General features: G+C 39.7%; 1 protein-coding gene across 1 annotated transcript; it reads right to left on the reverse strand.

The window, feature by feature from the left end:
• Positions 1 to 64: 64 nt before the first annotated feature.
• LCP2 (lymphocyte cytosolic protein 2) lies at positions 65 to 27,147 on the reverse strand. The gene is made up of 21 exons (XM_066197055.1): positions 26,838 to 27,147; positions 24,364 to 24,426; positions 21,763 to 21,809; positions 15,449 to 15,514; positions 14,568 to 14,599; positions 13,758 to 13,792; positions 12,362 to 12,563; positions 11,501 to 11,613; positions 10,579 to 10,648; positions 10,285 to 10,368; positions 9,492 to 9,517; positions 9,386 to 9,405; positions 9,174 to 9,278; positions 8,256 to 8,286; positions 7,596 to 7,608; positions 6,454 to 6,574; positions 4,102 to 4,151; positions 3,143 to 3,246; positions 2,256 to 2,339; positions 1,366 to 1,521; positions 65 to 650 (listed from the first exon to the last, which is right to left on the reverse strand). The coding sequence occupies exons 1-21, from the start codon at positions 26,913 to 26,915 to the stop codon at positions 528 to 530; spliced, it is 1,623 nt and encodes a 540-aa protein (XP_066053152.1). The 5' UTR covers positions 26,916 to 27,147; the 3' UTR covers positions 65 to 527.
• Positions 27,148 to 27,725: the final 578 nt, after the last annotated feature.

The following is a 27,725-nucleotide window of genomic DNA, read 5'->3' on the forward strand; positions in this document are numbered from 1 at the left end:
GATTTTTGGTGCCACTGGAACCTGTGTGTCCTTCAGATCTGAGCTGATCTTTTCACAGAAGTGAACAGAGTTAGATTTATTGAGGGGAAAAAAAAAGGCTTTTATTTTGTCTGCTCCTCAGCTTTGACAATGTTTGGGTCTACTCTGTATCACTTCAAATAACAAAACTGCTGCTGCAATTCTGATCCAAAAAAAGAGCTCCTATGAAAGCAGAGACTTGTACTGATATTTATTTATAGTTCATCAAATTTGGTGTGGAAATAATTTCAAGAGGATATACATATCTTGGAAGATAAAAAATTATCATGTGTTTTATGATTAATGGACAGTAATAAACACTTGGTAGGAAAATTATATTTATAGACAACGGTATTTAAGGCATAATTTAAAAATAACATAGTCCTTTTTCTTTGAAACTGTGAATTTTAATGACTTCATGATTTTAGTTTGCTGGAAAGGGAAATACCTTGAAGTTTAGAAACTTCAGTAGGCTTCAGAACCATATGTGATCTTCTCTAAAATTTCATTTAAATATGTCCTGCAGCATATTTTAACATGCACTGGTTTCTGGAACCCCTGTCTTTTCCATCAATCAGAAGAAGGGGTGTTCTTTGGAAGTGGTCAATGATATCTGCTACAGAAGAAAATTCCTGTGGGATGGAAAAAAAAAAGAGAAGGCTAAGCCAAAATGTCAGAATTATTAGTAACCAGTAGAAACAAAAGGTTTGTTTAAAAATTCTAAATATTTATCAATATCATAAATATATATATAAGGTCCAGAACAACTGTTCTCATTCCTGCCATGATCTGTAGCTCAGTGACTCTCTGAACAAGCTGCTACAATGTTGTATAATTAATTTATATAGTCTTGGTCTGTTTGATACATGCTGTCGTCACTGTGCTTGATGTGATGAACTTGGGAGTTCAGAGGTGGCTGATCAGTTCAGGGGCTCTGCCTCAATCAGAACTACCAGGAATGTGCTGATCAGTCTGTCTGGTGGCAGGAAATCCACGCAGTCCTGCAGGCTGCGCCACCAGTCTGGAAGCAAAGCTGCAAAGCTGTAACTTGGCAGGTATGGATCAGCTCTCAGCCCTGCATTTCCCTTATCTGCTATCTCAGTGGTAAACAAACATTCCCTAACCAGGCGAGTGGATTTCTGATGGCTGTGTTCTAAGGCCACCCCATCATTCCCTGAGTGCAAGCACCATAACCTGATTCTACTTCCAGCAGTAACAATATTCTTCCGTGAGTAACTCTGAGCCAATAAGCAGAATTCCACCCCAGGAGGACAGTCGCCTGACTCTGAGGAACGAGGCAGGAGGTGCCTTACAATGAAGAGAAGTAGTGTGAGAAAGACATAATACCTCTTTTCCTTTTAAGCTGGTTCCTAACAAATACAAGTGGTCCTGCTCGTGGTAGCGGATCTGGATGTTGTACACTTTATCTCTGTACAGCACCATCAGTACATAGGGGTGAGTAACAGTTTTTCGTGAGCTGTCTCTCACCAGGAATGTTCCATCCTGAAACGTGAAAAACTGAAAGGTGACAAATAGCCGACACTTCTGGGTTTGATCAGTGTGACAACTTTCACTAGAGCACTTGTGCTTTTAAGTGGTTTTTGTTTCTGAAATATTTTTCCTTTCTGATAAGAGAAAATGCGCTATTAAAGCATTTAGGTCTTTTGACAAATGTGTTGTCTTTCAGTTTGCTACTTCAAAAAGCGGATTCTGAGGGAAGGTAGGAATGGTGTTGCATGAGGGAGAGATTCCATTAAAGGAGGAAGTAAAGTATCAAAGAGCAAACCTCACATCACTTTAACCAGAAGAGAAGTTCATTTCTTCTAAGTGCCAATCCCGTTTCCTACATGACGTATTTATAGACAGCTTAAAACAATGACACTGTCTGTGCAATTAAGGTAAAGGCAGTGATACTGCACCACTGTCTCTGCCTTTCTTAATTTCAGATCTATTTTGACAAATCTTCCATTGAAATCCCTTTCTTAAAGGCACTGAATGGAACCTCATCAGCTGGACTGTAATACAAGTTACTGGAGTGGCGCCCATGCCATCTTCAGCTCATGGCACGTGCTGTGAGGCAGCACGGGGTAACCACAACTCCCACAGCAATATTTCTATTTATCTTCACGATTTGAATTATTTCCACATGTACAGAGAAGCCTTGTTTGAACCTGGACTTCATTTTGCTGGTTTCTGTGGGCTAGCAAAGGGTGGGCTGGCCGGCCCTTTGCAGGTACCTTGTTTATCCTGCGGAGCGCTGCCTCTGCCTCGGGCCGGCTGACGAAAGCCACGTACCACTCATCCTTCAGAGAGCCCTGGGGCTGGGGGACAGGACAAGGACAAGGTCAGCTGCCAGGGAATGGCAACATACAAATAAGAGAGAGAAATCTCTGCTTGAGGGATATGTGGGTCTGTGTGCAGAATCTCTGAGGGTGTGTGTGTCACGGATCACATTATTTATTATGGTATAGAAAGTGCTGCTAGGTTGGTTTGAAATCCCTGCTCACTTTGATAAATTTGAAAATATTACAGATCTAGCTATAATGCCCCTGCAGGTAAGCCAAGAAAAGAGAGATTTCCAAATGCTTTCAGTAAAGCGGCATGTTCTCTTTTGTCTGCCTGGACACTCGGCACAAAGGCATCCTTTGCCTTCATTTGTCTGTTTGGTTTTTAACTATCATCTGAGATAATCATGCAGACTTCCTGTGAATGTTGCCAGACTTCCTATGGTTGCCCAGCAGTGTAATCACCACGAGTGGTTCGCTCTAAACTTGTTTTATTTAAGGAAATGTGAAGCAAAAATGCACTTGAAAGAATGAGTCCTTTACTCATCAAAGTTTTCTGGAAGGAGAACTGAAAATCTGATGCTGCTTGATGGCAGTTGTGCAAAACAAGTGATGCAGCAAAGAAGCATTTTTCTTATTTTGTTCTGCTGGGGTTCAGCTACTGTTGTTCTTCTTGGGGAGGACAAAATAAGCCACTGCAGTTTGACACGGAAAAGGAAACTGAAAGTACTCAGTAGTGTCCTGACAGTGACTACTGGCTAGAAAAACAACTTCGAAAGGTGCTCTCTCTCAAAATCAGAAAACTTGCTGTGTTTACAGTTATGGTTCATGTTTTGTACCTCATCTTCCTCCATGTTTGTCTGGTGAACAGTCTGTCTGCTAGGAATTGGCAGTGGAGGTCTCATGTCAGCTGAGCCTCTTGAAGGAGATCTGCTGTTGCTGCCTTCAGAGATACAAAAGTAGAAAAACAATGTTAAAACCAGGAAAATAATTTCGTCTGTGCACCCAGGGTATAGGATCTTGATTTTATGAAGTGTGAAGTATTTATATCACCCTGGTACTGAGACATCTAGAAATTATTTGAAGTCAGATTTAGGCTTTTCTTTGAGAACCAGGTTCTTGACATAATTCCATCCCTGCTGCACAGGGACTTTAACTGAGCTCCTGCAGTTCAGCTTTCCATAAGAACCACAGTTACTCATTTGAGAGCATCTTGGTTTCTTTAGAGACAGAAGTATTGTCTCTTTTTAAGTATTAGAAGTAGTATTTGTAAGTATTAGAAGTAATATTGTCTCTTTGCAATCCTTGCCCTCAGCAATTAGAAAGTAAAAAATGTCACTGTAGGTCATTGATAGCTGTTACCATGTGAAAAAAAATTACTTGTAACACAATTGATGTCTAATTTTTTTTTTTTTTTTTGCCTTACAAGACAAATAGGGAGCATATTTCACATGGAAAGCATTTGCTAGCCATTTTGGGGAGTATTAGCATACCACAGGGATTTGCATAGCTCAGCTCTCAGTACTGTACAGAAAAGGATGGTTATATGAAGTTTTGACACTGGTTTAACTAGGCAAGAAGCCCAAACTTCATGGGGGAAAAAAAAGCCCAAAATCTTTGATTCAGGCTAAGTAAGGTACACAAGATGCCTTTCATGAACTTGATAGTTTTCCGTTCACGGTCCAAGCAGAAACATCCATAGGAAAAAAAAAGCTGTTATATTGACTGCACTGAAACTACCTTTCAACTTTCATTCACTTAAGAAAGAAAAAAAAATGTAAGAATGCCGGATACAAACCTGGATGGAAGCGTGGTGGTAGAGAGGCAGTTGTAGACAGGTTTCTAGCACTGTTTAAAAAAAAAGAGTAGTCAGTCTAAATACGTTTCTTTACGACATTTCTGTGCTCTGATCACCTGATCTGAACTTTGTGCCTGTTTTACAGAATGTGAGAGCCCCTTGAGACCTTTGCAGGGTGAGGAGAGCCTTCTCTTTTCTTCTTTTTGTTTTTCTTTCCTTCTTTTTTGTGTAAGTGGATCCACCTTTAAGTTTACCTGGAGCTCAGTATCTGGGAATAAGGTAATCAGTAAAGGCCACAGAGACTTCTGTACCACGATCAATGCAGGAGAACCCTTCAGCTTGAGGAGTTTTCACATGGAATACTTTGTCCTTCCCCCAGAGCAGGAAGCACAGGGGAGCAGCTCACCAGGCCTTTCTTGCTGCGGGGTTCCACTTACAGAGTTATTTTTCTTGCGGCTTCTGTAACGTTGATAAAAATGCAGCTTCACATTCATGTTGCAAGCTGGGAAGGGCCAGCAGCATCTGGGGCATGTCCCACCCTGAGGAAGGGCTGAGGGAGCTGGGAGCTGAGAAGGCTCAGGAGGGATCTTTTAAAGCACATAAAAGTCTGAAGGAAGAGCCAAGCTCTTCTCACTGGTGCCCAGTGACAAGACCAGAGGTTCCCTCCGAACATCAGGAAACATTTTTTAATGTGAGGGCAACCAAGGGATGGAGCAGGTTGGCAAGAATGTTGTGGAATCTCTCTCCTTCCTTGGCCTGCTCAAGGTGACCTTGCTTGGGTAGGGAGTTGGACCAGAAGACTTCCAGAGTTCTCTGCCAACCTCAGCTCACATCCAAAACTGCTCACAATGGAGTCCCGCTCTTCAATTTTTTGTTATTATTTTGTTTCTTCACCTAATTGAGAACAAATGGTCTGCACTGCTTTCCTTTACTGTTCATATTGCTTCTCTTCTGCTTAAATGAGCTGTTGCAAAGGCTCTGAGATAAATATGCTAATTTTGTTTGCACAACAGAAACACCCTATCATGACTTGATTTTTGGGAGAGAATCAGTCAAACTGGGGGCCTGGGCTACAGCAATATTTGGCAATACTCTTTGAATCTAAGCAGAAGCGTTCATCATAGGGATACTTCAATTTGCATACGCCCTTGCTATTGCTGCTGCAGTATTTGTTTTGTTTGGGTGTCAGAAGTTCCAGAGAATGATGGCAAATGTGAGGAATTCATCAAAGAGCCATTAGAAAAATACAGAGATTAGAAAATGTTCATCAGACATGGACTCAAGGAGCCCACTCTAAGTCATTGAAGTCTAACTCTGTTGCACGGTACACCAGAAATGAAAACTGAATTAAGGGCTCTTCTGTCTAGCAAAAGAAAACATAACAATCAAATATTTGTAAGTTGAAGCTGGAAAAAAATTGCAGCAAGGTTCACAATTTTAAATAGGAATTATCAACTATTAGAGTAAAATTTAGTAAAAGGGAGGTGAAATTCTTTCAGATTCAACTCCAGACAACCGGGGTTGTGGGTTTTTTAGTTTTGAAGAGTGAGGAGTTGCAGCTCTAACAACCCCCCTAGAGAGTGTAGTACCCCTTTGTCCTGAATCCTGTCTAGTTTTGTAGGAGTTCATCCCTTCCCGAAAGGACTGGTCACTCCTATGGATCCTGCAAGCAATGGGAGAGGTGTCTCAAGAATGGAAGCCTTGTACTGTGTAGGGTCTTGATGCCTTAGGATTTAGCTTTTATATTTTTCAGATCCTGTCCTGCTTTAGTGTCTAACTGTAAAACTCCATAGCCTGTCAGCTGCTGTTCTCCCATTTCATTCAGACAAAACAATTCCTCTCTAGGCCTGCAACTCAAGGACACCTCACAGTAGGTGTAAAAAACGGTGAATTGGGGGGGGGAAACTTGGAGTAAATGACTTCATTACCTGAAACTGTAATTAGAGGGTTAACCCCTGATATGTTAATGAACGAAACTCGTGACCATCACCCACCTTGGGTGTAGCCCCTCTCGGAGGCTTTTGACTGCCCAAGGTGCACCTATTGAAGGCCTTCAATAAATACCTGCTTTTATTCTCTTAACCTTGTCCAGCCTCTGTTCTAGGTGGCCACTCCAAGGCATCAGTTTAAAAAGCTTCCTTGCCATAAAACAGAGAGATTCATGGGTTTTTTCTCTGTTGCCTGATGGAAACTCTCTACTCCACTGATACAGAGCTTCAACTCTATAAAGGATTCTCCTGGATAGCAGGAACAGCATTAATTAGCATTTTGTAAAGAAAAGGGCACAGTCTCAGTAATGAACTACCAAGAGATTGAGATTCGAAAGGAATGACCAGTAATGGTGAAACAAACCTTTCTGCAGCAGGAATGCTGTTGGACCCTGGCTTAGGTGGAGGCTTGACAGATTTGGGTGGGAATGCATTGGAGCTGTATGGGGGCAAAGACAGCTGTGGCACTGGTCTTTGGAGGGCAGCTGTGGAGAGGAAGAGAAGGAGACTTAAATCCTACATGAGATATTCTTAAATGAAGTAGAATGAAGAAATTATGTTACCTTACTGCTGTTTAATTAGATAAATAGGATGCAATAAACAGTCCTTGATGTGTTAGTTACAGATTGGAAACTTTTACGGTCAACTGAGAACTTAAAAGTAGATATTAAAATTAAAAATAAACTGGAACTGGCTTGAGCAACATTTACATTTTCTAACTTCTGTTTTGGATAAGCCACAATACAGGTACCTTAACGGCAGCAGAGCTGAAGGTGGTACATGTTTTCTGTCATGTTGCTTCTAAATAGCAGATTTGGTATCACCTTTTTGAACATCATTCTGAGATTTCTCCCAGCATGAAATAAAACATTTTCTTTCTGCAGTGTCCTCAGACCTGAACTAGCAGTAAGAGTGGAACAGGTTAACTGTGCTCTGCACAGCTTAAATAACCTTATTCTTTATGGAGGCTTATGAGCAGTGATAATTCATAGAGACTTGGCCAAATGTCCTGCTTCTGTTATGGAATCACTTTACCGATTTCATTTCAGAAATCAGCATTCTGCATTTATATTTATAAACACTGTTGGTACATGGAAGAAGTTCTGCTTCTGTTTATAAAAGTGACTGACATTGCACAGAGCCTGGTGCCAGCAGGGTTTGCTGAGGGCTGGGAGACACCAGGTTTCTGTTTCCAGCTCTTTGATGCTGTATGCAGAACACAAATCTCTCTAATGCAATGTATTTCAAAATAAGAAATCCTGCTGGCTGGTAACTGGCTGACTGAAGGAAGCTATTAGCTATTGATTTCCTGGGATTCGTGGCTTTGATATATAAATCTGCATGAGGCACTTTATAAGAATTTTAAAGCCTATCAAGGTACCATCTGACTTTAGAAATGGTTCTAAGCAACCAACTCTGAAATAATTTCCTATTTACGTGGGGTTTTTTTTAGAACTAAGACAAAGAAAGATTTTAAGTTTGAAAAATCACTGTAGAAATACTTACTGTCGTCTTCTTCCTGGGGAGCCAAAAAAAAAAAAAAATTAGCAACATATTATAGTACAGTTCTTAGGAATGTTTTACAAACAAAATCTGGATATTGAATTTTGAGTGGACAAGGATTCCTAATATCTACACTGTCACTTCCCTCTAAAATGTTGGGTGTTTTGTCTTCATACAACACCAAATAATTTTTAAAGTTTTCACATTAAAGTTCAGCTATTATTTACAAACAAGATGTGTGGTGGATGTCCCACAACACTCTTGACCTAAAATAGTCAGAAACTCTCAGGAGATATAAACTTTCCTTATTCCTTCAAGTAAGTGTAGACTCTCAGAGTTATCTAAAAGTGAAACTTTTAGGTCAGCTTAAGCTGAAAGAATACCCCAAAACCCAAATCTTCTTTAAGCAAAACCACTTCTCCCATGTCATAGAAGAAATTCTGGCCTTATTCTTGCTGTTATCCAAGGTAAACAGGGAACAAACTGAGCTTGACACAGAAGAACTGTTTAAAACCACTCCACGTGCTATGAAAAATCCATGAGTATTCCTTATAATTTATAAAAGAAACAAGTTTACCTTTCCCAGCATTATTAGTTTATACAGGTACTTAATTTTACTGTAACCCCTATACTTTAAAATATGTGCTTTGAGACTATACTTACTTCATTTTTCCTGTGTGGTGGCCAACTCTGCCTGAAATGGAAACAAAACACTCAACATAGGCGAAATAGCACTCATTCACTTTGTGTGCATTAGGCCATATTTTCAATTAGAACATGAATTTATAGTAAGTTTTAAAGACCAGTGAATGCAGAAACATTTTTTTCGTCATAAAAACATCTAAGATTCTAATTTTCAGCCAGAATCTAAGGCATTATTCTAGTCCTTAGCCCATCTTGATTTTATCAACAAGGAAAATGTCTGATGAATTGATTGTAAGATTAGAGCTTAAAACAAGTTTGTACAATAATGAAACATTAGTCTTCAAGCCTTGAACTCATTTATAATATTTGACAACACTGCTGGAGCACATCATAAGGATATCAGTCTTTGCTCAGGATAAATTATCCTGCCTGATTAGCAGATCTCAATTATTTCTTCTCTTGTTTTAAGTTCAGTCAGTGTTCAGCCCCCAGATTGTCTAGAAAATGCTGGGCAATGATCCAGTTCTGCTGCTGGCTGTTAAGGAGTTTTGCAGGCTAATAAAATCAATGGGGTGAAAAAGGTTTCCTTTTCCAACACCCTAAAACAACAGCAATAGAACTCGTGTAAGAATGCTCCCTAGAGCAAGAACTTGCTCTGGTGGAAAAACCACGGATCGTGTATATCTTTGTACGACTTGGAATTGAGTCATGCCCCACGTAATGGCGCTTTCAGATATGACTGGGGAGAGTTTTTCTGCATTCACACCTTTCTGCAGCTTCAAGCACATCCTGTGCATATTAATAACCCAAAACTTTGATTTCCACAGACCCTGCTGTCACACAGTACCAGTAAATCAGACTATCCTGTGTTGCTTGTCCATATTGCTGTTAAATTTCATTTCTCCTTTATTGAATTTCAATTAAATGAGCACTTACTTTCCAGGGCTTTGCTTCCTTAGAGGAGGTGGATTGCCTCTTTCATATCTCTCACTTGGTGGGACAGGAGGTTTTGGCATCATTGCTAACTGTTCTCCCAGGGATCTAAAGCAGGAGCGAGATGATGAAATAAAGGCAAAAAAGCTGCTTATTAAGAAATAACTGGGAAATACGGGCAATGAGAGGCTCATTTGCAGAGGACAAGCTCTTACCTTAGCTGTGAAACCAGAGGCTGTAAAACAACAAGGAATAGTTAAAAGAATGTGTAAGTGTATCAAAATAGGCAATCAAAAATCACCCCCCAAAAAAATAATTTACCTTTTCAGGAATGCCTGGCTTCTTCCCTGAAAACAGCAAAAGCTTACATTTAGAAAAAATGGAAGTTAATTAATTAAACTTCCTATGAAATAAATGAGTTTTGAATAAAATTGAAAGTTAATCTTGCAGGTTGAAGAACTCACATCCTGAGATGTAAGCTAGAAAAATATTGTGGCTTTGCAAGTGATGGTAAAACTTCAATCTCTCTCATTAAAGGGAAATTTAAACATTTTCAACACGGCATGTCTCACAATCACATTATCTAAGGTTCAGCATTGAACTACTGGATACTTTTTTTGCTATTATATAACAGATAAGAGTTTAGATAATAAAATTATAGAGTCATATCTGTAGATACTTCGTATAATGTGGTTTTCATGTCTGAAGGAAATGCCATTTTTTTCTGGGTCTTATTAGTTCTCAGCCTTCTTTTAAGTCTGGTGCCGCATTACCTACAGCGGTGTATGCAGAGTTTCATTACCTTTGTGTGCAAAGGTGATTTCCTCCTTTAATCTACTAAATATTTCCTTGTTCAATCACTTAAGCGTACATCAAACCTTTACTGCACAGGGTTCTCATCATGTCTTTCTGTTCACCGGCCTGACCCATGGTTGCTGTTTTCTAGGTGAAATTTCTCTCCCACTTTGCAAGTTCTGCTCACACCGTTTATTCATAAACAGATTACTTTGATTACATTTGGTTGAGCCTTGTTCTTTTGCACTAATTATATACAAACTGAGGATTTTCAGTAATTAAAGCAACCCCAGTGATATTAATGTAAGAAAATACTGACCTGATCCTGGGCTTTCTCTTTCATATGGGGGAGCAAGGCGATCCAGAGAGGGTTTTGTGCTTCTGTCTATAGAAGGAGCTGGGGCTAAACACAACAAGAGTGTAAGATCATTTGCTGGTATAATCAATATATCTTTATTTTGCATAAATTAGAACTGGTGTTACTTCTTAAAATAACAATTCAGACTCCTGTACGAGCAGCAGAAGAGAGTGGAACTGAGGGAAAAGAGGAAGAAGTGAAGGGCTGCACAGTCTGTGGGAAAAGCTTTACAAACAGAACACCAGCTGTACTCACGTTTCAAAGGCTTCAAGTTTCTGTCTCTACTCAAGTCGTTGTTGCTCGGTGGAGGAGGGAAAGCTGGCAGCTAAAACAAGTATTTGACAATGGTTAAAATGAGTCTTCACCTTTCTGTTTGAGTGTATTAACCCCACCATACACATCTGCCAGTCTTGTGTGGGACAGCACAAGGAGCAGGTCTCCTCTCCCTGCAGGAAGGACAGGAGCCAGGGACCCTCCTGAGGCATGACCTACACACATTGGGATTGGTTGGATGCAGAATTGCCTCCGTCTGCTGCGTCTCCCAACACTCCTGTGGGATGTCTCCTCAGGAAAGGGGGTTGTATTGTCAAAAGAAAGGAACAGGAGCTTCAACAATGCTGTTGTATCTCTGTGACACTGCATCAGACCAAAAGTCCCTCCATGACATCCTAAACCTTTACTTGTGTGTACCTTGGTAGGTTTAGTGTACATCTGTTCTGCCAAACACTGAACCGGATACTGCCCCCTGTCAGCAGCACAAGAGCTTTCAGTTTTGAAGTATCCACAGCAGGATAAAGAAAGGAATCAAATCTTGGTCATCAGTGTTCTCATGGTCCTAATTCAATTGGGCAACTGCTAGAAGTATGGCTTGGAAAAAATATAACCTTTCTTCCAAAACAGAGGCATCTCTTACAAATATATAATTTATGTGGGAGAGGCATTCACAAGTAGGTGTTTATTTCCAGTGTAAGAATCAATGAAGTAATATGAAATAATTAAATATATTTCTCCCATGAAATTTAATTGTTCCTTGAACAATGGCCACCTCGTAACAGAGTTCAAATCTATTTTGATGGTTTCCTCTGCATACACCAGGTGAATAAAAATAGCCCTACTCTTGGACTCCTAAGAAGGTCCTGGGATAGGAAATAGGTGAGATAGTAAGAAAGGAACATACAGTAGCACTTCTTCCCCCAAATGAGGCTGGTCCTGGGGCTGGGCCAGGTCGCTGGGGTGGTACTGGAGGATGATGTGGAGGCTGATGTGGCATTCTGGTTGTTGAAGGTCTGTCTAAAGAAAACAAAAATCCCAAACTAAACAACTACACAGAGTCTGGTTATTGAGTACTCGTTCAATCTTTGTGACACAGAGCCCTTACAAGAACCTGGCTACTCAAGTTAATAAATCACAAAGACACTGCTGTAGGATTTGACTGGCAGTTGCTTTAGGATCAGTGTGTTGTGTTGGGAGTTCCAGGCTGGTCTGTCCCTGTGGCGGTGACTCCCCTGCCAGGCTCTTGGCCGCAGGATTTATTTCATTCCCTGCAGCACAGTGTGTGAAACACCAGCCAATCTGAATGGCAGCTTTGTGCTCCTGAATGGACTCCACACCTCCAGGCTGCTGAGGAATCAGACAGAAAACGAAAATGACAGGCAGGGACAGCTGATTGTTCTTTTCCCAAGTTTCACTCGAGTTTTTTTGCCATTGTTGTGACAACTTGCTCTGTCCAAGGTTGCACTGCCAAAGCTACTGCAGTATGTACACGTGTGTAACTTCATTCAGGTTCAAATCAAAGGCCAAATAATGCACACATCACACAAAACTAATCTTTATTCCGACAGAGCTTGTCCAAAGGAGAAAATGTAACTTTAAAAGTCACAAACTCCCAGAGTTTGTCACTAAATCTTGCTCATGAACTACACTGTTACCTTCAAGGAAAAACCTTCTGTATCGCATTATCAGCCACCTAAAACCTGGCTGATAATATGGGAAAATCTAATTTGTACATTATTAATAGCACTTAATTTTTAGTAATTACCTATATAATCTGTGCTGCTTGGAAGTGACTTGGCAGGAAATATGACATTGTGATGTGCTCCATCATTATTGGATGGAGGTGGCTCATAGCCATCACTGTCGTGTTCTGCTTCCTCAGGCTCCTCTGTTGGGGATTCATAGTCAGCCTCATCATCCTTTTCCTGGTCTTCATCAGGGCTTTCATAGTCGTCATCATCATCATCCTGCCAAATGAGCATAAAAAGTGGACGCTGGAAGAGAACACTAAACCCTTCAGAGCAGTTTCCTTGTGGCCTTTCACTGTGGTATTTTTCACTCTGGAAAATACCGAATTTTTCCAACCAGTTTGAGGGGGAAAAAATCTGTTGAAATAATATGGGGAAAGGAGGCAACGTTCCACTAATGCATGGAGCACTCAAGAGCTTAAGAAAGAAAACAAATATCGTTTGATGACAGTGAGTGCAGTGGGAGGTCAAGATGAGGTGCAAGTTTACTGAAATGCATGGAGTGTTCTAGGGAAGAGACAAGGCGCCAGCAAACCAGCCAGCATTCCTAGGAACACAATGCAGCAGCAGTTGATGCTGCTGATATTCATTTTTGCTTTCTAACATGTCCTCCACAGCATGCAACCCAGCTTCTGAAAACTATTCATAAAAACTGAGGTCTTTGATTTGGGTCTTGGTGTCGTCCTGACCCAAACCTGCCTCGTTTGCAGGACCCTATAAGGTGACAGTGACAATATGGTCACTGCACATCTGTGCAATCTGCCAAGGCTTGAGAGACAAAGAACACTCCATCTGTCATTGGCACCGCAGCTGGAATTTCCAGAGTCCTCTGCACTGGCACAGAGCCCGTGTGCTCTGTAGGTGGTTACTTTTATCTCTTGTGCTCCCAGAATAGCAGCAAATCTGAACTTAGTAACAGGTGTCTTCTAAAAATGCCTCTTCCTTTTGTTTTTGAAGAAAAGCCATTAGCACTGGTCAGCCTCAGAGATTTTCAACCTCAGGCTGTGCATCAGCAGCTGAGGTGAGTGTGTTTCACCAATGACTTTGTCAAGGCACTTCCTATGCCAAAAGGCAGAAGGAACTTCTGCAGTCTAAACGGTTTAAAAAAAAAATTACGTTTCAACAAATTGGCTCTAGAGAATAAAATGGCAAGAATTTGCCATTGAATCAACCTTGCATCTACTAGACACCTCTTCTGAGAGCTTGAAACAGGCATGTAAAATTCTGTGGTTCTGTGGAAGGCAATTCTGTATTTCTGGGGGAGAACCTTTTCTCAGTGAGGCAGTTTGTACGCAGCCACTCCCATCGTTCCTGCTCCTGCTTTTCCTGCCCCAGCTGCTCGCGCTGCCCAAGCAGCTGGTGCAGGAGACAGCCCCCCCTGAGCCAGGGGGTTTTCTCAGCCCAAATACTCACAAATGAAGACCAGCCACCGTCATCCTGAGCGTACCCTGTGGAGAGAAGCACAACCACACATTTCTCAGCATGGGCAGCTTTGCTAAAGACGTAACAACCTGACAGAAAGAGCCCGACAAATCCCAGGTGAGCTCTGAACCTCAGTCCTGTGCCACAGGAACGAGCTGTTCTTTCAGAGGCAGGCTGGCAGTCACCCTGAATAACATCCCGATTCAAAGCTAAGATAAAGCTGCCCATCGTGACACGATCTAGGTGCTGGCACTTCAAGTTTGTCCCCCTTCCAATTTTAATTATATAATTTGAAACAAAATGCTTTCAGAATGAGCCCAAACTTCTTATCTCCTTGATTAAAACTATTTTAGCTTTCATAAAAGAGGGGTTTGGTTTTTTTAATGTCAGCTTCCCTTTCTAATACAGTGCTGCTAGGAAGAAGGGCAGGGGGTGGAGATTTTGGAATTGAAATAAATAAGCACTGATACAATTCATTGGGTTAAAGAAAGACATTTTGATGATTCTCAGGTAAAAGTCTCTGCTCTTCACTTCCTTCACCATCTTTTCTCTTTAAAAACATTTTTTTTTTCTTACTTATTGTTCTGCGTCTCTGCTTTTCTTTTTTGAACCTTCTTTATACTCCTATATTTTCATTTATTGTTCCAATCATATTGGAAATTTCATTCATTTATCCAATCATATTGGATTTTTGGTGCCTAACCCTGCTCCCCTCTGTTGACTCTGCTCTGCGAGTATTAATTTAATATTTTAATATTTTTAAACACCTTTTGTTTTTAGGGTCTGCCAGTATACATTTACCTGTGTGTTCTGGAGATTTTTGTGTTTGGGCCCTGCAACGAAGATACAAAAAATAAATTCCTTCTATTAAATGCTTGATGTTTCTATTGCAAATAAAGGCAATAATTAACTGTTACAGTAGAGTGAAGTTTACATAGATGAATTTAACTCTGCCCAAAATGCAAAAAAACACATTAGATGATATTTACATAGAGGATCCTAATAAAATCTGAACTGTTCCAAGAAGAATTGAAGTCAGAGAAGTCAAGTGGTTTGAAGCAAGGGGACTCTGTCAATACATTTACCAGTCCTGAAAACAGAAACTTCAAAGTTCATAAATGTAAGGTTAAACAAGGTTTTTATGGTTTTCAGTTCTAGTTTTGGATTCTAGCGAATGGAAGTGTGAAAAATCATGTTATCAGATGATGCAAAACCATGTCATGTGGACTGGACTTGGTTTTCCTTGTGTAGGGTCATAATTGGTTCTTTTCTCATGGAACGCCCTTGCAATTTTTGCTCGTCTTCTCTTGCGAATATTATATTCAGTGACAAATATTAAAAATTAAAGAGTATAATGATGTATAGATCTGTGGAATGCATTAATGATGATTTATTGTAATATATGCCTAGGCTTCATGGCCTTCCTAAAGGCTGTGTGCTCAGGTGGAAAATTGTGTGGAACGTGAAAATGTTACTTAGTCCTGGACATGGGAGAACTATCTGGGGTGTTCATGGGCTCAGGATTTGACATTTGATATCAGATGGCATTGATGAAACAGAGCTTTATTTTATAGAATTTCCAGGTTGCACTTCTGTTCCAGGCATTACTGATCAAATGAAAACCAGTCCAGAAAAGATCTATCTGAAAGCTTTGAACAAGAAAGCTGAGTTGTCTTACTCACCATTTTGGAAGGAAAGAGAGCCTCCCTTCATTTTTGTTTATTTCTTGGCTTAATTTACTTACAATTCTATTGGAAAGAAGAACAAAAATAGTTTAAAAAAACCACCCCAAAACCTGAAACCCATCACGTGTCAAAGCAGTTAAATAATTCTCTTTGCCATTATCCCTCAATATTTGCTAAATTTAATCTGGTAACTCATGATTATTTACTATGTGATAAAACCACTAAATTTACTATCTTTTTCCTAAGTTGTGCTGCAGCACATGCAACTACAAACTAGACTGGTTTTACCTTGGTAAAACCCCATGTTGTTGGATTGTGTTCAAAAAGAAACATTAAACCCAGCAAGCCTTAGGTCTTTGGGTGTTGTAGACATCACACTGCTTCAAATAATGGCCGTGGCATTTGTACGATTTTGCATGGAAAAAGCAAATAATACTTCAGGAGAACAGAGCTTATGGCTGCAAAAGAGGGATTAAATGTTCCCTGAGACTCTTCTCCATTCTTTTTGTGTTCCTTCCTCTGCAGCCGAGCCATCCCTCATGCAGAATCCCTCCAGCAGAGAAGCGGGAAAGGCTGATCTAATTCCACGTTTTAATACATTTTCAGGGCGTGGCAGAAATATTCATGGAATATCAAAAAGCTATAATTGTATGCCTGGAGAGAACTTTCCAGGTGGAGGACAGTCAGTACTGAGATTCACAGGGTTAAATTCTGCTCTGCTACTAATGAAGTTTGCCTCTATGATTAACTTGTTTCAAAGAAACCTTAGGACGAGCAATGATCAGATTCTCAAATGTCATTATTTCTTAAGGACCATCCAAATGAGAAAGTCCTGTGGCAAACAAAGCAAATTGTTTTCATACAACGAGTTAAAAACATCCCATTTTACTTCCAGCTTGTACTGTTTAGGTCTATCAGAGACAATAATTGTGGAAATATAAGTATTATGTAAAAAATCAGGAACTTAACATATGTTTGTCTCAGATTCTGAATCCTGTAAAATCTTAATTGTTTGTTAATGTAGAATTCTTCCCCACACGTCTTAGACTGGGTCAATCAAAGTTGATATCGATTTTGGAAAATATTTGCTGATGGCCAGACAATTGCCACCCTATTTTGTTTTTCTTCTCTTTTCATCTCTTTTTTTGCTACTCAGCGATAACAATCCCCTAGATTTTTCCAAATGACCTAATTAGTGCCTCTTTCATGTCTAACTGCTCTTCTGAGCCAGGGCCGGAGGAAGACAGGGTTTTCAAGCCATCTAATATGAAAAACAAGCCAACAAAATGAAGTTCTTTCAGATCAGGGTGATAGTGCTGCCTGAAAAGGATGAAGATGAGTGGTGTGAAGCTAAGGATATGCACTCAAGGATCCAAGTATGGAAAGAGAAATACAGAGAAAGAATATTGTTTATGTTTTCTTGTTTAAGGCAGTGTTTTGCAATTTTCTGGTTTGAAGTCAATATTATCATGCTTGCCCCTTTTTGAAATAAGCACATGCACAAGTGTTAACAATTTTTGAAGGATTACAGCTGTCTAAATCTGACATTGTTGCCCAAGCAAGTTGGATAAAGCAAGAGAAGTGCTGAGTTATAGGCATAGGAGTGCCCTTGCTCTTCTTTCCTGTGGAACCAACGTTATTCTGCACGAGACATTTCCTTTTGCTGCAGGGGATAAGGAAGTTGCTGTGTGAATAATGAATTCCATGTGAGACATGAGGAAGTGTCTTGGGGTGAGCAGTGCCTTACACATATCAGTGCTTTGGTCAAGAAGTGGATTAAGGAATTTGTCTGTGGCTTATTCCCTGCTGTAGAAGAGGCGGAGGAATGTCTGAGGGTTTTTTCAGCTAAAGAAGTAAAATGAAGTTCTCTGATTTTGGAGCTAATAATTCTTAGAGTCAGACTTCCCTGGCTGTGAATGAGACCTGAGTGTTTCTGAACTAAACCTGGGCTGGCTATGAGGATTCACACCAACTGGTTTTTGAGGAAAAACTGATGGGAAGAAGTTGATCATCTTACCTTGCTGCCAAAAAATTGATCATGTAATGTTTAAAATACAGTGTCTAATCTTTACTTCTAATTTATTTGAAGTGCTTCAAACCAATGGCTCAGAGAGTTTTTCAGAAGAAAGCAAATTTCAGGAGGGTCACACTTTACAAGCAGCATTCTCAGGGAAGATTGGTGCACTGAGCAGCTGAGCCTGTCACCATGTGAGGAAGGAAGTACCAAAACCACACTGCTCTCTGAGCTGTGGGAGTGGATGATGGGAGAGGATAAGGCAACAGCACTTGCAGAAAATGTTACTCAGACTTCTCATTCTCTTTCTACCTCCTCCACCAGTTGCTAAACTTAAAACTGGCAGGAAGTTGAAATTTAAAAAAAACCCACAGAACCAGCCCCCAAAGCAGGACTCCAAACTGGCTTTTGTTCACTTAAGTGCAGACACTGTGGATGTGAGTAGAATCCAATTCACATGTACTGGGACAAAGGGCTTCAGATGGGTAAGAGAGGTGGAATACAAGTTCCTCTAGGGCCAGGAGGCTGCACAGTTGTGTATGGAGCACTGTCAAGAGCATAGTTGGTGATCCAAGTCTTTGGTTTGGCCTTTGGGAAGACTCTGCTGGGCAGATGCAATGCTGTTTCATTGACTTCAAAGCAGACTGAGTACCAGTTATGTTCCAAACCTTGCAACAACCTTTAGACCCCAGCTGTGAGCGTGTGTGCACACACACTGACATCTGCCCAAGGCTCACATTTGTAACAGAGAAAGTGCAGATTTCTCAATTTTTATCTTTGCACTTTTACTCTTCTGAAAGTAGAACGACTTTCAGGCTGTGCCGGGTTTGCAGGCTCTGGCTGTGTCACACTGAGCTGGCAGATGCCATGAGTGCAATGATGAGCTTTCTGCTACTGGAAATTCCTGCCAGCGCTATGGGAGACACTTTGGAGTGCTGTGGGATATGCCTTAAGATTTTTCCACAAGGCTGGAAATTCCAAATCTCAGGTTTTGCCATAAACCTGCCAAGAAGGATTAACAGTGTCCTGAAAACTTGGAACCTTTTTCTCTCAGGATAGTAAACAGTAGCAGTGACAGACTAATTCTAGTGTTTATATCATGGTTCAGGTGTCAACCAACCACCAGTGATATTTTTAATGAAGTCTTTGCTTTTTCTGTTTATGAATTCCGACCACAGTAAGTAAGGCACATTCTGTTAAATGTGCTTTAAAATATTTTGCAAGACTCAGATTTGTTCTCCACAAGTATAAAACTTCATGACCTTCTCTAACTGGCAGTAGTGCTAATGGACAATAGGAAAACTCTGTTTTTCTCTTAAGCTGTAAATTTGCCTCTTGCTTCATAAGATTTATTATCAAAACGTTAGTAGCCCCCTCATGATTAGGTCTGAGTTTCATTTAGCACTTAGGACCGATGGTCAGTGTCTGCTCTGTGTAAAATACACCAAACCCCTTCCCAGTCTCATCAGTGTATATCTTTCAGGACACAGTGTGTTGTTTGTGAGGATTCAGGTGTGTTTCTAAACACTGTGGTGTTAATAATAACTTTTCTAGCAAAGTTTTCCAGAAAGAGTTCAGCCCTTTCAGTGGAGAGTGCTAAAGATTTTAAGAAGTATTTTAATTTTCAAAATAGTGCTTAAATCTGGTGGAGCTTTTTTGGTTTTTATAAAGAAGCCAAAAGTTTTACGAAGACGTGCACCTGTAACACAGCTGGTGGAGATTAATTTTCAAAATAATAATTCATTACTAATAACAGAAGGTTGTAGAGTTTTATAATTAGATTCAGGAAATGACCTGTCATACCTTGTAATGACAACTGTGACCTACTTTTGATTCTTGAAAAGTCACAGTATCATCCCCAGATAACGACACAGTTCTATTCAAAGCCTGAGCATTGGGTTTGCTCAGAGATTCAAGTTTAGCAAGGCCTGCACAGATGCAGGCTGTGCTTTGCAAACCTTGTGCGATTCCAGGTGCTGCCTCCATGTAGGTCGGAATATTCCTGCTGTATTTACAGAGAGGAACAATCTCTCTTGTTAATGTATCTTTCATTCATTCCCTCACTGTCCAATGCTGGAAGTCTAATGCCTGCTATTTATATTAAGCTTTTTGCAGAATATGCTCAGGTTTTAGCAGTGCTATTAAGTATCAGGTAGTGTAACTATGATATGTTAATGCCTCTTTGAGCTTGTAGAACTCTTGGTACAGCCAGATAAGGTTTGCATCATGATACAAAAGAAGAGTGTGAATGTGTTCTAGCAGAAGTCACCAGCCAGCACTTTGTGTTTCAATAAGGGTGGGGAGATTCTGAAGTAAAGAAATTAATGTTTTAAAAAATGGCAGATTCTTCTGGCCTTTAATTCCATCCGGGGGGGTATTTTGGGGTTAAGTGGATTTTTGGTTTTTTGTTTTTGTTGGTTGGTTGGTTGGTTGGTTGGTTGTTTTTAGTGAGGACCAGTTCTCATCCCTATTAAAGAGCTAAAGTCTTGTTTTAAACAGTGGTATTACATGGAGGACCTTTCTGCATGTATAATCACCACATTCCAGGGAATATTTTGCTTGTTTGTAAGACTTTTTGAAAAAGTCTGAGAATAGAGGCCTTAGTTCCAGAGCTTTCCTTCAGATTTAAAGATCTACTTATTTATTCAGTTCCTCAAGCTGTGCACCAAGCTTCATTCTGCTTTTAAAGCTCTTGATTTCAAATTCTCTTCTTGTTGAGAAATCCAAAAGATCTGAGTGAAAAGGCTGCTCAGTTTCTGCTTGGGTGTAACAAGTGAGAAACCCAAAAGACCTGTCTAAAAAAAGGCTGTTCACTTTTTCTAGGGCGTGAAAATCAAATTTGGAGATATCAATAGTTTCGATGAGGAGGTAGGAGCAACTCCACATGGTTAGATTTCATTTTAATGGCATTAATATGTCTGGTATGTCTGAGTTTAATAGACCATCAACTGACTACTTCTCTCTCACAAATTTGAAAGAAAATCACCAGAAGTTCTCAAAATTAAAAGTTCAGACTATGAGAACAAGAGGTAATTCTGCCAAAAGACTGCTAAGGTGGGACAAATGATCAGAGAATTAGAAGTTCTACAGTATGGTGAGTGTGTCACAGACAATCTGGTCTATCATCAACATTGTTAAATGTTTCTTTTAATTGAAAGTGAGTTCAGAAATTCTGAGACATCAGAGCATCTTTTCTAAATACCTGGACCTACTTACTAACACACTGTACACCACCAACCCCTATTATCAGGATATTTATTGTCTGAAAAAATAGATGGGATTGTAAGAAATACATCACATCCAGGGCTTTCCAATTCAGTTCATCATATCTGATCTGAACAAGGGTGTCCTGCTGGGCTCAGCTCTTCCCACCAGCTCACCATGAGCACAAAACTTTTCAATGTTCTTGTCTTCCCCAGAACACCTTCCACAAGGTCTGATGCACCAGAAAAGGCAAAGCAAAATCAAGATATGCGTGAAGGAAGGGAGTCTGGAACTGGGAAATGAGCAACGAAGACACAGCCATGCTGGAACAGCTTGAATTCCTTTCTTTTCTCCATCCTTTGTTTGGAAGACCATGAAGAGCTCCATGTGTCTCATGGCTGGAAACCTTCTAACCTCCAGCTTAAATATGTAGCAGAGAAGTCATAGCAAAAAAATTCCTTCATTTTTCACCATGAAATATTAGAAGAAGCCAATTTCTCTTACTCAGTATTAACTTAATGGGATTATTGTTCTTCAGTAAGTAACTTCTATGAAATTATGGAAGCTATTCTGTTGAACTGGAAACTTTTTCAAGGCCTAATCCACAGGAGCTGAGGAAAGCTACTGAACATTGAATCACATGGTCCAGACTGATTTCTCTTGAACACCCACCCAAAGCAAAAGCACATGAAAACAATTTCAAATCCTCAGCTGTTGTGGACATAACTGACTGGGGTTTTTTTTTCCTTTAAGTTAAAGTCAACAGTTAAGCAGTGAGCAGTTAAGTCATACTTCAAAGGTAATACTTGCATGAAAGTTTAACCTTTATGTAGCTGCTGTCAATCAAAGAATTTATGCACAAGTTCTTTTGAACATCCCCCAGACAATCTTCTTTTATCATATCATTTTGCTTGAGCAGTCATGACAACACTCATTTTATTTTGGAATATTCTTCTTTTTTCTCTCATTACGCTCCAATAAACAAGCCTCTAACCAATCACTCACAAATCATTTGCCTGATATTTCCTATGAGACTTCACTGCAAAACAGCTAAAATAATTTTTTAACATTAAAGTAGTTTGACTTTACTTACGGCACTCTGAGCTTTGGAAATTTCTGAATATCATTTTCAGACATGTTCTGGAAAGGAAACACATGGGATATGTGACAAAATTGTCCATGGAACACCCTGTGACTTATCCAAGTAAGTCATACATATATATTCAAAAATGTGGCATGAATTCATGAGGGATTTACCTGACTTCAGAAGCCAGGTATATTGAATTCCTTTGTGTCTGCACAGTGAAAACAGGCAAGATTGTGCATGATGGCAAAATTTCAGGGTAGAACTGTAGATTTTAAAATACAGAACCTTTGGCTGGAGTTTTGTTCTAAGAACTTTATCTGTAACAGAGTGCATGAAAAAATCCCATGTTTTAGGGGACACATAGCTAGAAAACTCCTTGGACTTAAAAGCAGCCTTGGTAGCCTAAAACTCTCATTCTAGAAACAGGGATGGGGGGAGGATGTTTGTTCCCCCCTCAACCATAACACGGCCACTGGACTGAGATTCCTCCTGACTGAGATGTGCTCTCTGGAAACCTTTCCTGATGCTCCTGCAGAGTCATTCCTTCTCTTCCTCCAGCACGTGCAAATCCACATTTGGACAGATTCAGGCAGTATGAAGACTTTGGATTTTGTAGATTTAGTTTGTTTAAAAGATTAAAAGTTTAAAAGTTTAAAAGATTAATTTTTTTTGTTAGTTAATCACAAGCTTTGTGAATTCTCTTTGGAACAGGGATGATAGTCTGGTCCTTTTTGTCTTTTTTTACTGGTAACAGTAATAGGTTTCTAATTACACATTGGTTCACGAAGCTGTCAGTGTCAATGTTCAGGACAGAACAAATCCTATCTGTGTTTTTCCACATTATTTTGCCTCTGGGAGGAGTGAAACACAGGAAAACTGTACTGCTTTTATGGAAATGTCCTGCAATACTTCCTGAAGAATCATATTTTTTCTAAAGGCTTTTTAAGCTTCTCTCTGGAGTTCTGTTCTGGTGATAAACCTGACAAATATTAGAGGTATAAACTCTTCTACAAGTGCCACATTTCTGTTTCAAATAATAGAGAATTTTATTAGAATAAGTTACATGGAACCTCTTAGGTTTTATTCCTACTGCGTCTCAATAGGGCTTTCCTTGTGGTAGGCAGTGCACAGCAAGGTGACTGAAATCAGGATTTATTCTGATTCATTTTAGAGCAACATTTTTACGCCAGGTTTATCACATAGATCTGACAACGGCTACAAATCCAGCAAACAGCCTGAGCAGCTGCTTCTGTGCAAATGTAATTTGGCAGTTTCCAGTCACTCACAAAATATAAAAAGACGTTTCTTAGGAAAACCATTCATAGATAGAAGCAATTTTTTTCCAGATTGCTTTGTACTCTGGAAGATTTTACTGAACATCTTCTTCTGTGGTTTTGTTTAACAAGTGAACCTTTTCCCTATTTTTCATTATACAATTGCCAAGTAATGCAAAAGCTTTAAAAGAGTCTGAGCAGAGGTGAGCGACTGCTTGGCTTGCTCAGTGAAAAACATCCTTCAAATCTGCTGGGATGCCTCTGAAGAGCTGCTGCACTCTGAGCTAATTACAGAAACACTCTGGAAATAACAGAAAATCACAAAAATCACTTAGAAATCACACAGCTATTGCACTTTCTATTTGCACCTCACAAACTACCAGAATGTCACTATGCTTCCACAGCCAGAACTCCCACTCCAGCCACAGATCCTCAGTGCCTGGGCTGAGGAGGATCTCTTGGGGGCTGGTGGGACAAATCCCATGACACATCTGAATGATGCTGACTGCACCCTCCCGCAGGAGGGAGAGGTCAGATCCCTGAGGCTCGAAAATTTTTATGTTTTGTTTCAATGAAATATCAAAAAAATGGAATATTAGGACAAGTAAATGAAAAATACAAAAGTTTAGAAGAGGTATGCAGAGATCCCCACTATGACTAATTCAATGGAAGACCAAAATTACTACTTCTGGGGAAATAGAAATAATATTTGAAAATAAAAGTAAAAATCAGTAATACAAAAAGCCCCTACACATCTTCATGGATGTGTATTTAAGACCTGGAAACTGCTGCTATGTCAGTGGAAGTTATCAGCTTTGTTCTAAAATTAAGCCAAGCCTGGAACAATGTTGATTTAAAGTCACTGGGATTTTGCTTATTAGTTTTGATGCTCTTAAATTTTATTGATTTTGCGTATTGCTACAGAAGAAATCTAATTTTATCTATAGAGGAATGAAGGAGTTATTCCAATGAAAGGCCAGTCATTCTGAGCAGGGCTGTGTCTTCTTTAGTATGAGAGGATAATTAATAAATGTGTTTTTCTGTAGTTAATATTTGAAAACAAGAATTTCCTCTAAAGGAAGAGATGAATTCAAGAAAAGATTATTGGTTTAGAACTTCCCTGTCAGTTGAAAAAATACTAAAAATATTCATATTGACCAACATGCTTGGGATCCCAGCATTCTATATTTAAAGTAAGTTGGCTGATTTTAACAAAAGCATTTACCTCCCACATTTATACCTCAGTAACCACCTGGAATTTGCAAAATAAGGAGGAGTCAAAAACATCACTTGGTTGGGATGGTACAGGAAGGAATTTTACCACTCCACTTACCAAAAACCTTTGTCCATTTATGCTGTGCTTCCTCACGACTTTCTCACAGTCCTTATACTTTAGCTGTCAATGAGAAGAAGATTATTGCACCCTTAATTGTAAGAATCAGTAAAAATATTTAAACATATGGCTGGCTTTGAGTAGATGCTTTCAAGATACCTTTTTTGTATTCTATGGCCAGCCTAAATGCCTCATTTTGTTCCATAAACATGGATTTTTATTACATTCTTCAGTGGATTTAAGGGTTTTCATCCATTTAGGAAGACATTCCTCACATTTACAAACCACCTCACAGTTGCCTGGTCCAAAGAAATAATTGAAAAACTGGATTATTGTGGTACTGACTGGGATGAGCAGTTGCAGAAGTAGAGCAAGAACCCAAAAATCCAGAAGTACTAAAGCTGACTGATCCCAGTCACAGAATTCATCGCTGGGATCCAAAAGCTTTCATTTCTGGATGGAAATCTCACTTGTTAATCCTGGAAATTATCTATGATATTTGTAAAGTTTTTCCACAGTATTATCTTTTCCAGTAGCATTTAAGACACGGATATGCTTTTTAGAAGTTGCTCACAGGTTGAACACAAAGCAAGACATGACTTTTAAACATTTCCAACAGATGTCCTAATTTTATTATTATTATTATTATTTGAACATTGAACATTTGAAGATATTATTGTTATTTGAATTCTTTTTATTATTATTTGAACAATAATGGCATAATGTAAGAACACAATTTATATTTTTGATCTGGAGATTTTCTGTTTCAAGTTGGTCAGGTCCATACCAGAAGGAACCTGAAGAGCAGGCAGACAAAGTGACTTTTAGAGGCTTCGAGAGGAAAGAATGACTCTTATTATGTGTCAAACTTTAGTCAGTGAGAGTTATGCAGACAAACCACCCTGTGCTGCTGGGATAGCTCCCCTAAAGCAGAGAAGCTCTTACAGGGACCTTTATGTCCTTTGTAGTTATATTCCATTTTTTCATGTTACGGCGTAACGTTGTAACTTGGTGTACGTGAGAACAGATCCTAGAAACAACCGAACAGCAGAGAGGATATTTTTAGGAGCCACCTTCAGTTGTTCATATTTAGAAACAGACCTAACTCTGGTAAATATTTTAGGACACAGGTTAAAACTTTTGGGCAGACTGAGGACTTAAACCTGCAAATAATTTCTTTCATACAGTGAGTGCTATCGTGATGTTACCAGGCCAAGTCTGTATGCAGAGGCAAGCAAGACATCACTGTGATTGAGACCTAATCTCAATCTTGAAGTAATTGATAAGAAAAAGCTGTTTAGCTATTAAAAACAAACCTTGGAATATCCCAAATATGAACATCTTTGCTTTTTCTAAACAAAAAGAAAAATTCAGAATTTATTTGAAAATTTGGTTCTTTATGGGTTCATTCATTCTCTGAGTTTATCTGGGGACAAGATCTGGTTACAGGTGCCCAGAGCTGGCTGACTTGGGCTGACATTCTTGTCTTATCCAGGTTTTTTAGATTACTTAAACAGCTTTTTCCCTGATTTAGCTCCCCAAGAGTGGAATGCCATTATCTCTATTCTGGAGAGCATCTTGATCACTAGAAGGGAGGCACAACAGACAAATGTGCATTCAGTTGTGGTAGAACTTACAGTTGATCCTTTTACAATATTATTATCAGATCTTTCAGACAGCCGTTTTTCCCTTCCTAATTTCTTGGAAATGGTGGTCCAACTTCCCCCTGCACCGTTGTTGTAGTGTTTTTCGTACTTGTCTGAAGTTACGTGTTGATAATGATCTCATCTGTTCCATCTCCAGTTTTTGGTTTCACTTTCCTGTGCCACTAACTCCTGCACCCTAAAATTAGGGGCGTATAAGTAGTTGGCAGTTTCACTTCTCTGGAGATTTGGTAGACACAGAGACTCTGTGTTTGATCAGCTCATCTTTATTAAGAGGTTCTGCATTCTACTATCAAACTTGCCTCAACTCCCCAGATAAGACTCTCACAGAGTTATAGGAGCCATTGAAAAAAATAAACAATATTATTTCAAAATTAAGCCTGAGGTGTTCCAAGTTTTACAAGTCTTGCCATGGATGTGATTAACAAAGACACTCAGAGGCTCATTTGTTACACTAAGCAATTTGGAAAAAAAGTTCCACTTCTGAAAATCATTGAAGATGAAACAGAAAACTTGCAATCTTCACACCTTAGTGCCTTCCACAGCTGTTAGTGTGTGTTACACCAACAAGCATTGTAGTAACATTTGTTTTCTTTAACTAAGCCATGAGTTTCTCTTATGCCCAATTTAAAAATCCCTTTCAAGATGCATTTTCACTGACCAGTTGAGCTCAGTTTCTCATCTGAAAGCGGTTTTGCTTTTAGTTCAGCAGCGAGCTTTGCCCGTTATAAAATACCTGAATTTAGCCCAATGCAATGTTACAGCAGTTTGCTCCTCCATCAGACAAAGACAAAACACGGCCAAACTCACCGTCCTGAAATATTCTGCCAAGTCATCGGGGTCCCAGGTGAGCACGTCGGAGCGGTAGGGGACGTTCCGCAGGTCCATGGTTGGTTTCTCCCCCAGGCAGTCAGGGAGTGTTCATAACCGTGCTGCCCATGACACAGCCATGGATTCCCTCTGCGTGGCCACCTCCAAGGAATTCCTTGCCCAGCCTCCAGCTGCTTCTGTCAAGGAACTGTTCTGGTTAATTCAAATTATGCTGTGAGTTCGTTCCAGAGAGACATTGCTTCCTCTGCTACAAAATGGTCTCTTCTCAGAAAAGTTTCAGCTAGTCAGCCTTACCACTTCCTTTCTCTGAGTATAAATAAGTAAACAAGGAAGCACAGCAGAAGGTTGAAAATGCTCTGCCTACTACATAGAAGTAAGCGCCCATGGACCCTAATTCCTTGTAATTGCACACATAAATATTTATGTATTCGCTCACATTATGCATGTACAAAAATATTGTCTGCATAGGTGTGGGATACTCTTCTGTGCAAGTCTAGCCCAGGTAAGTCCCACCGAAGAAGAAAACATTCACTTAAGAGAAACTTCTTTAATTTACCTCAGTACCTCAAATATCCTTCTTTGTACAAATGAAGGTTATTGTCGGAGCTGTACATAATGAATTGATGATGGAATTACAGTCAGCATCCCTTCAAATAAAGAATCGCTCAGCGAAACTAAAAACGTACAAGTTTAGATGAAAAATTATTATGTCGCCATTGTATCAGTAGTTCATTTTTTGGCTACTCCTTATGAGAACTTTTGTATCTGAATAAGAATCCATAAAACTATATTATTACCACAGGGACATGATAGACTTTTATCTGTCCTGCACAACCAATTCAGGCACCCTCCTATCAGCAGGTCCCT

The sequence above is a fragment of the Chamaea fasciata genome, unplaced genomic scaffold, assembly GCF_029207755.1.
Source record: "Chamaea fasciata isolate MVZ Bird 193981 ecotype frontalis unplaced genomic scaffold, bChaFas1.0.hap1 SCAF_15, whole genome shotgun sequence".
NCBI lineage: Eukaryota > Metazoa > Chordata > Aves > Passeriformes > Sylviidae > Chamaea > Chamaea fasciata.